Raw genomic sequence first — 12,328 nt, 5'->3', positions numbered from 1 at the left:
CTCCCTGGTGTTACCAGGACTATATTTAGCTCTAGTTGTGTACAAGTTCCTAAAATGACTATATTATTTTGACTAGACTGCTTTTCCTCCTTCCAGAGCCCACAAGAAGTGTAGGTGCCCGGTGCTGGTTAACCGCTCCTCTGTTGTGACTCCCCCAGAGCCGCTGGCAGCCAATCACAGCTGCCTGTTTGAAGGGACTTTCCCGCCCAGAATGCAATATGTTGTGACCAATGTGGCGATGTTCCAAGGCTGTTCTGTGACGCTGAAGCCTTCCAGTTTCCCCTCACAGCCTTTTCTGAAAGACCTCTCGCTCCTGTTGACCTCTGACCTAGGCTGCCTCAACCGTGTGCAGAACTTGCAGATACCCTGTGCTGCACACCCAGGAATTCTTCTTTTTTTTATTTAAAATGAGTGCTCTTAAAAAACAGTTAAGTGCAATGACACTGGCAGCCGATCCTCTCGTTGATCTGCCAATGCAACTCATTGCCGACCACTTGCTATTTAGTCTTGGATATCTCCGAGACTGCTAACTTGTGCAGTAACACCCACTGTGGGCAAAACGAATGTGTAAAACTCACAGCTTGTTCCAATATAACAAGACTTAAATGGTAACAAGAGTATAACTACTTGCAGTTAATGTACCTGTGTTTGGAAGTGTACCCTGTTTTGTTTTTCTGCAGTCGTTTTTCAGTATTTATTCTGAGGGACAGTGTCGTGCATTGAAAGCAGGCCATGTGCCACAGGGTATGGAAGGCAGTACCTGCTTGTGTTTACTGTTGTACAGTGGTTGCAGTGGTGTAGACCTGGCTTGGGAATTAGGTCTTTCCAAAATAATTTCTCAATCTTCCAACTTTGCTAAATCTGAGCACGTGTGAGTGATATGTGTACAGAGTAAAGTTCTAAGTACTAACTTGATGCAATTTGCAAAAGTAAATTTAAAAAAGCATAACTAGTATGAAAAGCAATTGTGGTTATCTTGTTGTTGCCAGTGTGGAGCAGACGCCAGCAGTTATCTTTATTTCTGCTGGGCAGAGAATGTTTAAGTTGATTTCTTTTAAACAAACACAGGCTTGTTATAACACACAGGTTTGGATTTAATTACACTGGGGTAATTGGACTGACTTGTTTTGGCAGGTACAGGATTTTTAAATATATTTTTTCGATTTTTTATATTAAAAATAAAATAAAAATGATACATTGAACTATTATTAATGAACCTTCTTACATTGTTTTCTGACTTAGGCTTAAAAAGGTAGACACGTTTTGTTTTTGATGTAAAATATTCCCCAAAAGCTGCAATACCCGTCTAACCTGACAACTAAGTAAACAAAACCTGAAGTCTAAATGTTACTGATCAAGGACGCAGAAATGTGCAAAATCTGCTTATATTAATATTTATTTAGCCTTTGGCCTTTGAGGCCAACAGAATGGGAGCAAATGTTTAGTGGGCCTGCAGTTTAAGACTATTTTTTTATCACGTCACGTTATTGTTATCTTATCTTGCACACAAGCCCATCAATCCGAACATGCAGCAAAAAGGCAAAATGTATATACCTGAACAGGAAAACTTTTCATAGAGAGGAACATGGTCTGGCTAACAGCTGGGCAGGTTGTTTTCCTAGCAAGGATGTCAAAGCTAGAATAAGAAATGCTTGGGTAAAATTATATTATATATATATATATATATATATATATATATATATATATATATATATATATATATATATATACATATATAGCCAAACCCCCTATATCGGTATATAGGAGATGAGCCAAACCTCAGACTGACAGAACATACATTTTTCATTCTGTCACACTTTTTTTCCCAGAGATTTGAAACAACACCAGTGTGCCACAATCCACACAACGTTACTAAAACAATTATTTTGTACCTAACTGATCCTTAACGTCATAGTCAGAAGCTGATAGCAATATTTAATATGGAGGGCCAGACCTGCAGATAAATACACAGCTGGGGTGGAAATAAGACTCCCATAGCATAACAGTTTGATCCATTTCTAGATTTACTGGGAGTTTATTAAAACACACCTGAGCTTGTTACCTATACTCTGTGGCTTATCAAACTCATAGGAAAACGTGGAATGGGGGAAACTGCTATGCAACAGGGGTCTTATGACAGCTTTTCAAGATTTCTTAGATGCCACAGAAGTCTGTTACTGTATATTCTGTAATTGATTTTATGTTTTGTAAAAAGCAGTTAAAACATAATTAAGATGTTTTATTTTATGTAAATGACGGCATTTCTTTAGAATATGATATTATCTACATTGATTGGTGACTAATAATCTGGCTTTAACTCAGTCATTCTATATCTGTGTTTAATACCCTGGTCGCTTCCCAAGCATTTTCATCCTATGGTATCTGTTGAAGCTACATATACTGAAGCAGGTGGAGCGGGTTGCTAAAGAACTGCGTATTCAAGTGGTTCTTTTAATTATTTTGGCTGATTGAAATTAAGCCGGTTTGCTAAAGAAGGACTGCAACACTGTAAAAGCATATGCCTGTGTACTGAGTCAGAGGGAGAGAGAGCTGAGGCAGACAGAAGCATGTACTGTTTAATCAGCATTCACTTAGCATCCTGCAAAGCTTAGAACCTGCTAGAGCCAAACCCATCGCAAGTGTGTGAAGAAAGAGAGGGGGGGGGGGGGGGGGGGGGGAGAGAGAGAGAGAGGAGAGAGAGAGAGAGAGAGAGAGAGAGAGAGAGAGAGAGAGAGAGAGAGAGAGAGAGAGAGAGAGAGAGAGAGAGAGAGATGTATGATCTTTACACCCACCCTGTGGGGTCCTGCTAGCTGGCAGGACGGGACAGGTCCCTTTCATAAACAGGACAGGGCCAGGGAGAAGTGCTCAGAGAGACCTGGGATTTCGAAGCAGCTACGCAGTGCCGAGGAGCTGAAGAAGAAGAATACTTAGTAGAAGATACTTGCACTGATGCACTTGACTGACTGAAGAGGATTTATTTCTTAAAGTGAACAGCAGAGGAGAGAGGGATGGATTCCTTCTGCAGTCTCAGTGGGCTAGACCCTCTATGGGTGAGTGTGTCTCAGATTTGGTTAAGAAAAAGTAGATGAGCTGACATTTTATGCAAATATCTATTCCCTTAGGATTCTTTTTTGTTTACATTTCTGTAAGAAACCTGGAATATGCTATAGAAAGCTATGCCAAGTGGAACACATATTCTGAAACACACTGTAAATATTAATATTTATCTCAAAGGGTAGCATATACAGTATATTGGACTGTCAACATTTCAATAAAAATGAATTCCATCAGTAACTAATGTTACAAGTATGGATTTCAGAATTAATTAGTTTTTATTGGTGAGGATTTAAAAAAACACAATTCATATTCATGACATTAATTTTCAGATCAGTTATTTAGAACTTTATCAGCAGTTTCAGGCTTGGAAATATGACTCCCATTGTATAGCAGTTTGATCCATTCCTGGTTTTACTCTGAGTTTAATAACACACCCAACCTTATTAGCTGTACGTTATAGCTAATCAAGCACATATTAAAACCTGGTATGGGTGAATCTGCTATGCAATAGGAGTCTTTTTTCCATCCCAGAGTTTCATAATTCCTTTTTGTTGTATTTGCACAACCATCATCATTCTGACAAGGGTTTTTAAAGAAACAGCTTTATTTAAATCATTTTCATCTTTTCATGTTTTCTAGTTACTGCATTTCTGTAACAGCCTGCAATGTGGACATTGATGTTTTCACAAGTTTTTTTTTTTTTTTTTTTTTAGTTTCGTTTTGTTTGCTAACGTCTGTGTTGACATTTTAAACCAAAACATCATGTTCAAAGAACGTCTGGTTCCCAGACCCCAATACCCTTACTGAACCTCTGATAATGGTTTGTATTTGATCCCTGGACATTAATGCTTTCTTGAAAAGGCAAAATGATAGTAAGTGTAGTAAAATTGAAAGTATGACACTGTCTGTATAGAGGCTTGGTGGTGGTGTTCCTTCACAGTGCAGAGATGGTTAACACTGTACTCCCTAACCCAGGGCCACTCTATGGAACCGACCATAGTGGCCTATGTGTTTACTTAGTGGTTCTGGTCTGGGCACAACTCAAACCCCAACCCAGTGATTGGAAGTGTATTCAGTACTGTACACAAACAACACGTAAACACATGTTTATTTAATCATTAAAATGCTGCCAACTATCCTGCAGCACACATATGTTTTGCAGAATTGTAGTATTGCTGGCAATACCATTACAGTATTTCCATCTCTTTGATTTCTGCGTTCCTTTGGAAATTAAGGGAGGACTAGACAGTGTGCTGTACTGGAATTAAAGAAGCCAATTCATTTGGTAAAGACAGTGTTTTACTAAGGCAACAGTTAAAAGGTTTGGGATTGATTCGTAATAACTATTAGAAGTAAACTCCAAAGTTTTCATTAATTAAGTTAAGCCAACTTTTAATAATGCTACATTATAATTTTAATTTATTATGAAGTGTTAATAATAACGCTCCACATAATAGTAACTCTGAAAGAACTGGCCCGTATATGTGTATGTTTCTTGGTTCAACTAATTTGTATTAAAAATGTTATGTAACAGAGTACAGTGCTAATAAAATAATTATAGTTTCAGATTAACGGAAGATAATAACTGAAGTTTCGACTACTGCAACTTGATTAGCGGCAAGAGCTCCTCTAGGATAGTGAAAATGGGCTCAAAATAATCTATTAAATATTATACTGATTGAAATGTACAAATACGCATTTCAAAACATTCAAAAACTCAGTATTTAAAGTGAATTCACTTTGTTACATACAACAAATTGCATGTTCTGGAGAAGTCTACATTGCTTGCTTTTGGTTATACCAATTTACATCACTCTCCCGGTGATTTACCAGCTGTGCCTATGCTGGAAGAAATGTCATGTTCTGAGTTTGCTGTACACTGCAGTGCTCTGGAAAACCCACTCGACCCCCTGCAAGGCTAAGGTTTTGGCTCGGTGCTTTCTGTAGGAGATGTTGTATAAAGGGGGACCAGCTGGAATGAATTGTGGTTGATCCACTTATCCTTAAGAATGGAGAGAGTGAAGTCAGTGAGCCTAAGACTGGAATTAACCACTTCCGTCCCAGACAACACCAGTTTGTTTACAGAGACCCGTTACTTCAGATTTCCATCTGAATCTTACAGGAAAAAAAAAAAAAAAAAACAGGGTTGTTAAAAACAAGATGTCATTTTTCATCTAGAAATGCACAGGATAATAATGGAAAGCGGGGCATTTTCAGTCAGACAACTGCCCTGTGAATTAGTCATGAAGCTGAACCTCACAACCAAAGCAATCCCATCTCACTTGCATATGTGTTTCGTATCTGTTCCTCCTAGTACACTACACTAAAACCTGTCTACACATTGAACCAACTTGATCCTGACATACTGAAGAGGATGGCTATTGGAACCAACAATTTTTTGTCTCTCTCCCTGCTTTACTATATTGTGCTCTCAGCTAGTCCTGTAATGGACTTAAATACACCTATATGAAGAATCTGGAAGGGAATCATTACTGCGTAAATAGCATCATTCCCTGATGGGTTAAAGAACAAGTTTACAATATCCACACCATGTTGAGTTGTTTGTTTTATTGTGTTCTCTGACTGTTTCAGGATTGGAACCAGACATGGTACACTCCCAACCCAGACCTGACCCAGTGTTTCCAGAACACAGTGCTGGTGTGGGTGCCCTGTATCTACCTCTGGGTGTGCGCACCTTTCTATTTCCTGTACCTCTACTGCCATGACCGCGGGCACATCCGCTTGTCCTGCCTTTGTTGCACCAAAGTGGTAAGGGAGAAAGTATGCTTGAATCAGCGTCAGATGTTTAGTAGCAAAAACAGTTGTAAGTAATGAGTTGTGATTGAGTTTGACCTGACCCCTTTTTCTTCACGTCCCCAGGTCCTCGGTTTTCTCCTGGCCTCATTTGGATTCGTAGAGTTTTTCTACATTCTGTTGGAGAGACACAGTGAGATCCAGCAGCATCTGGTGTTCCTGGTCAGCCCTGGGATTCGAAGCCTTTCTGTGGTAATTCACTTTATTCCTGGGCTCTGCCTTTATACACCTAACAAAGAAGGAGAGCACACTGCTGCAAACAGAGCTCAATAGCTGCTAACATTTACTCCCAGGACAAGTATGTTTAGCCTTCTTTTAGTCACTACACTTTGCTTTGCTTTTTCATGTTTTATCACAGCGGTTTGGGAAGATGAATAGGTATTAGTATTTTTTTTTTATAGGTTGTAATAGACAATCTTGAACAGACAAAAGACCACAATTTCCTGCGCTGGCAGTCACTCAACTCAAATGACCAGTAAATTAATTTTCATCTTAAACAGTCACTTTTTCCTGGGAATTTAGACAGACCATCACCACAGACACATGAACGCGGTATAGAGAGGGGCAGAGACAGCCTGCCCACGCGTGGTCCAGGCAGACAGCAATGTCAATAAAAAAAGACAAACATGGATCTGAAACATAAAGAGTCAAGTCACAGAGTTGGATTTAGCAAGTCTGGAAACCTGAGTTTAATAGAGTCACCTTGTGTGCTGCCGATGTCACTACAAACCGGGTCATTTTCACTACTGCTTATCCTTGTTACCATGTCTTGTCGGTCCATCATGCTTGGTTTAGTTCTTTAAACCTTCGAAAAGCTGCCTTTTTGTTAAAACTGCTGACACTCAACAAGAGTCAGCATTTCTCTATTGTAATCAACTTACAGCAACTCAAGAGAAACATTACTGCTGTAGATGTAGGAAACGTGAACATGATCTTGTGTCTTTCTAAGATTTTACTTCATTCCTGTGCAACGAATCCTTGATGATTATAGGGAAAGGTTTTTTTTTTTCTTTTTTTTTATATAACATTGACATCATTCATTGACCATTAGTGCCTCTGCATCATGCATCCTGTTTTTCAGAATGGGGTGGATCACCAGTAGAAAAGGATGTGTAGGCAGGGATATTATTCAGAATGGGATGGTCCACTGCCAGTGTCCAGCTACAGAGGCATATGATTGATAGATAGATAAGTGAGATTTATGCATTAATTAAATATATGGGTAGCGTTGTGATCAAAGCTGGTTATAGAATCCTTTATTTAGTTAGGCAGCAGCAAAGAAGTGGCCAAACTAACTTTATAATCAGACCACATTTGTCTGTTTTAAAAAAGTATAAAGACACTTTACCTGCAAGCTGATAGTGGGTGTTTTTAGAGAGAAGGTTCTCGGACTGTACCTTTACCCTACAGGTGCTGGCGGTTCTGCTGATCCAGAACGAGCGGAGCCACGGCTGTCGATCCTCTGTCTTCCTGTTCATCTACTGGCTGCTGGCAGTCGTCTGTGCGCTGGTACCCCTGAGGGCAAAGATCCAGCTTGCTGTCGAGGAGGTAAGAGCACCAGGAGCGAGTACATCTGATCCTGATTCATTCACTGAACACAAGCACTATTTTATGGCAGGTATTTATGAATGATGGACTAACCCCTGTTTAGCTGCTTCCCTGCCTCTCTGTGCTTCTCTCTACCTGGTCTGTTTCTGTATTTGTAACTTCTATACACCAGAGCTATTGTTCTCCGATCATAAATATCTGGTATTGTTGCAGAGTTGTATGAGGCTTTGTATTAATTATTACAATTAAATAAACAATAAAACACTACTGGGTATAGTCTAAATTGTACGGGGGTAGGAATTTATTACACGTGTGCATTTTCTACATATCCCACACCTCCTGTAATTCAATGAGTAGATTAGAGCAAATCATTTCCAGAACTTTCACAGACACAGTAATTACCACCAAGGTGTAAATTAGCAGGCTGATTGTGTGTGCGGTGTGAGGAGAGACGTGGCTCTCTGGGATACTGAGACCTCCTGTGGCTCGGACAGCCAAGCCTTCCGAAACAGTAACCTTTGGGAAAAAAGCAGCTTCCCAGCAACCATAAGGGTTTCTTTTCAGGAACAGTAAAGAAATTCACAATTCTGGTGCAGATGTTCACAGAGGAGACAAGTGTTTTGGCTTGACAAAAATAAGACACATTTCTATAATCTACATGTAGGACAGCAGTTTAACTGTGCTCACCCCTTTTAAAATGTCATTTCAACTACAGATGTTTTTTTTTTTTTTTTTTTTTTTTTATATGGACCAAAGCGTAATAGCAGAAAAGGCCACAATTACAGCATGGGAAATTAGGGGCATTTGTGGCCAGGAAGTGTCTCGTGCCCTTTAGAAAAAAGCTGGCAGTGAGGAAGGCATTTGGTCAGGCTTGGTTTCAGTCACAGCATACCAGTGTAGAGTACCAAGCCAGCGCTGTGTTCTTGGGGCAGACAAATTTAAGCAAGTTGTCAATTTATTTTATATAACTTTATATATATATATATATATACACACATGGAGAAAGGACAGGCTTTGTATGTATTTCTTTAGACATACACTACCACCACCTACCCACCTTAACAAACATAGAAGTTTCAGTACATCTATAGATTTTGCTTACATGACTCCTTAACATAACCAAAAATCATTTGTATTTTTATCTACAATGCACATTTTGATGAAATAGGGCAGCCTTTCTCTATTTAACCCTGATTTCCGGAGGGATATTGAATCTTGATTTTAATTCCCATTCACAGGTTGGCCCACAACCAAGGCCTTTCATTCGACTCATCACTGGGTTTACAAAAATTAGACACAATTAACTGTTTGATTGCTCAGTTGCTGTCTGCTTTAAACACTGGGCTGGTTCACTGTTGGCTGGTTTGGTGGAGCTAATATATATATATATATATATATATATATATATATATATATATATATATATATATATATATATATAAATGGTATATATAAGTGTCGAATTATTATATATATATAGATATATTAATTATAATATAAGTATTTCCGTGTATCACAGCTTTTGTTTTCCTTTTTGAAGGTTTTTAAAAACCTGTCATCTCCACAACAATTATCTTTGTTTCACAAATTTAATAACAGTCTTTGACGATTACAACAAGTCTTCAATATGCTGCAGAGATATTAACAAGCATAGCCATGCACACAAATGTAAACCAAAATGGTCCCACTCTGTCCATGGAAGGAAACGACTAGACAGAACTCTTAAGTAACACCCTAAGCCACATAAAGACTATCTACAAGAAGCATTGAGGTGGTACAGAACCTCTCTTACCATGATGCACCCACGCTGGATAGAGTGTGATCCATGTTTTTCGTTGCAGGGTTTCTCGTCGGACGTTGTGCGTTATGCTGCTTTTTTCTCCCACTTTGCCCTGCAGCTGGCTGAACTGGTCCTGTCCTGTTTCGCTGACCAACCCCCCTTTTCTACAGTGCCCATCAAAGAGACAGTGAGTGGTGTTAAACTTTTTAGATTCTGATCAGGAATGTAATACAGTTGTAATTTCTGCGAACACAAAGGTTGCCATCTCTACATCCGTCTAACCACACGCTCTACTGTTGCTACCTGACAGATTTTACCCATAATCATGCTTTTTTCCCTGGTCAAGTGAATTTGGAACACCCCCTGTATATGCTTGTAGAACTATAACTACCCAATATAGAAGGTTACATGAGGAGGGTGGCAGAAAGATGTCTGTGACACCCAGTGGCCTTTCCCGTTATGCGAGGACTGATGAAGCTTGACTCCCTCACTTCCTGAGGCGAGTTACACACTGTGGCTTGGAACCTGTTCCTCTGTGAGGGCGTGTTTTAAATAGAGGCCACTGTCAGCAGGCCGGTGTCGGCGAGTTACTGCGCAGCAGGAGCATGCTTTAAATCTGCTTTGTATTTGCTGTTTGGAAAGGGAAATCACAAAGCAGCTTATAGGCCCATCCACAGCATTCCCTCACACTACCACCCCTGTGTAAAAGTGCCCAACATTAGTCACATATCTCTAGTAATCTTGCAGTCTATAAACGATTCTAAATTACAGTAAACCTTGAGGTTTTTAGTTCTCGCAGCTTGATTGTATGGCACTGTCTTACTGGTTCTAGTAGCAAAGAGAAAATGTGTGTTCGCTCTCTCTAGGGGTCCTTACTAACCAGCTTGTGCTATTTTTTTCCTTGTAGAACCCTTGTCCAGACCAGGACGCCTCCTTCCTCTCTAAGATACTCTTCTGGTGGTTCACTGGGTATGAACTCCCCTTCTCATCGCACATACTTACAATTAACAATAAAATACAATGTATTATAAAACAGCACCTCAAAGCACTGCAGTAAAATAAAGACTTTTGTACAAAAGCCAGGCAAAGCAAGTCAGTACCGTAAGTCTTTACTGTTGAAACCAACTGGTGTCTCCCTTACAAAAGCTTACTATAGTAAAAGCAAAGTGTAGGCATGGTGAAGAATAGGTACTGTAAAGAATAATGAGGTATGGTAAAGGATATTAATAAACATGATAAACCAGGGTAAACTATGGTAAATCCATAGTATAACTATGGGTGTGTATGACTGTAAAAATAATGCACAAATACCATGGTAAACGTTTATATGGGCTGTAAAGCATTTCCTACAACTTACAAAACCCAGTCCCTGGTGCTGGTCTCTGATCTTACTGGTTCTATTCCAAGGCTGGTGGTAAAAGGATACAGGACACCACTGAAGGCTGAAGACCTGTGGTCTCTGAGGAAGGATGACACATCTGAAAAGATCATCTCTGACCTGGAGCAGGAGTGGACCATGGAGTGTGCCAAGCTACAGCAGTAAGAGATGAGGCAAAAACAGTACAAGAATCAGCCTGTCTCCATGTCTCACAAACACACAAAGACTCACTGGTTCTCATAATGAAATCAGCTCAACCCTTGATCAATCATGAAGCTTGCTTTTAAAGTTGTGCTTTGAGGAATATCATTAAGTAACATGAAAGAGCCATAATGAGCTTTACCAAATGATTAATCTTGTGGCAAAAATTCAAAGCATACCTCAATACCATTCTTCTGCACATATCATGTACACCTCACTTGATGTATTCAAATGGAAAACTCTCCTGACTTGTGTGACAGTGACCTTGTTCTCTGTTCCTCTCACAGAAAAACAGACTCCTTGCCCCCCACGGCCACACTGGGCTCCAGGATGCCTGACCAGGCCCAGCTGCTCAGGAAGCTCCAGAAGGAGCAGAGTTCCGGTTTCTGCCTGCTGAGGGCGCTAGCGAGGGTGTTCGGCCCCTACTTCCTGTCAGGGACGTTGTGTCTTGTGGTGCACGACGTCTTCATGTTTTCCATCCCACAGGTACTCAGGTAAGAGAGGGTGATCCACACTCACCTGCACACAGTCACATCAGCTTTAAAAACGCTGTACTGAACAGGCAACAAAGACTCAATTTATATTTGGATGATTAATTCTTATCCAGGCTACTTGTGACGTGATCCAGATCTGAAATCAGAGTGAACAAGCCAGCTGCACAATTCTTAATTCTTATTTCTTTTGAACGATCGCTGGATTATTATTGGAGCAAGTGGGGACTGGCAAGCTTTAAATTCCATACGTGTACACGTTGTCTGTTCTTGTGAATAATGTCTGTCATTTTTGCTCATAATAGCTTCCGGGATGTATTAGGTCATGACTTGAACTAATGCATTTATAAACATCGCCTTCAGATAACTTAAAGCAACTACTCAAATTCCGTTGGTGTACAGCTGGGTTAGAGTTTTGCTGATCCTGTGGGTTGGTGCTACAGTGCAATCGGGTGCAAATTATTTTGAAAATTGGTACTAAACTGTTTTGAAAGTTTAGCACCAGAAAGCCTATTGGTGCTAAATTATCAGGCCCCCCCCCCCCATTAGTTTTTAGTGCGTACTCCATATCTATTCACACCCATATTTGTAACCATGTTTGCCTGCTTTAAAATTTTGTAAAAAGGAAGTTCTGCCACATCTCTCTCATCCATGGCAAGACTCATAGCAGCCTATAATTTTTTTTTCTTTTGAGAAAAATAATTTGTACACAAACACATGCACCGAATTTGCAACCCTGAGTACGATTGGTTTTAGCTGCAGTTTAATTTCTGTGCTGCCGTTCATTCATCTGACCTGCGGGAGTCGGCCAACCCGGGAAATGACAGGAGCAGCTGAGAATAACACATCAGTCCTGATGTGTGTGTTAATTACAGCAGTGGCTTGAGAGCTGGAGAGCTTTGCCCACAGTATCCCGGCTCTGCCCCCCTCTTAGCCCCTCAGACAAGGAGAGAGATGCTCCAGAAAGGAGGCTTTCCTTGCAGAACTGCTGAAGCTGCACCGAGCGACCACAGAAAGATTGGGGACAGCCGAGTGTCCTCATGCAGACTGTTCCTTTAT

General features: G+C 40.2%; 1 protein-coding gene across 2 annotated transcripts; it reads left to right on the top strand.

The window, feature by feature from the left end:
• Window positions 1-2,806: 2,806 nt before the first annotated feature.
• Window positions 2,807-11,328, top strand: LOC121301068 (multidrug resistance-associated protein 1). 2 transcript variants are annotated; one of them, XM_041230182.1, is made up of 8 exons: window positions 2,807-3,050; window positions 5,650-5,826; window positions 5,938-6,063; window positions 7,282-7,419; window positions 9,318-9,386; window positions 10,107-10,168; window positions 10,607-10,738; window positions 11,066-11,328. In XM_041230182.1, exons 1-8 carry the CDS (start codon window positions 3,009-3,011, stop codon window positions 11,274-11,276), a joined length of 957 nt encoding a protein of 318 aa, XP_041086116.1. In that variant the 5' UTR covers window positions 2,807-3,008; the 3' UTR covers window positions 11,277-11,328. The 2 variants fall into 2 exon arrangements, with proteins under 2 accessions (XP_041086116.1, XP_041086115.1); XM_041230181.1 differs by having other exon boundaries at window positions 9,261-9,386.
• The last annotated feature ends 1,000 nt before the right edge of the window (window positions 11,329-12,328 follow it).

Source organism: Polyodon spathula, chromosome 26, assembly GCF_017654505.1.
Source record: "Polyodon spathula isolate WHYD16114869_AA chromosome 26, ASM1765450v1, whole genome shotgun sequence".
Classification (NCBI taxonomy): domain Eukaryota; kingdom Metazoa; phylum Chordata; class Actinopteri; order Acipenseriformes; family Polyodontidae; genus Polyodon; species Polyodon spathula.
The sequence above is the reverse complement of the archived record's forward strand: the minus strand, read 5'-3'. Positions and strand labels throughout refer to the sequence as shown.

Coding starts and splice junctions, on each gene's coding strand:
- LOC121301068 (XM_041230181.1), top strand. CDS start 3,009: ATGGATTCCTTCTGCAGTCTCAGTGGGCTAGACCCTCTATGG. Junction 7,420..9,260: donor TCCAGCTTGCTGTCGAGGAG/GTAAGAGCACCA, acceptor TTTTCGTTGCAG/GGTTTCTCGTCGGACGTTGT. Junction 10,169..10,606: donor CTCTTCTGGTGGTTCACTGG/GTATGAACTCCC, acceptor TTCTATTCCAAG/GCTGGTGGTAAAAGGATACA.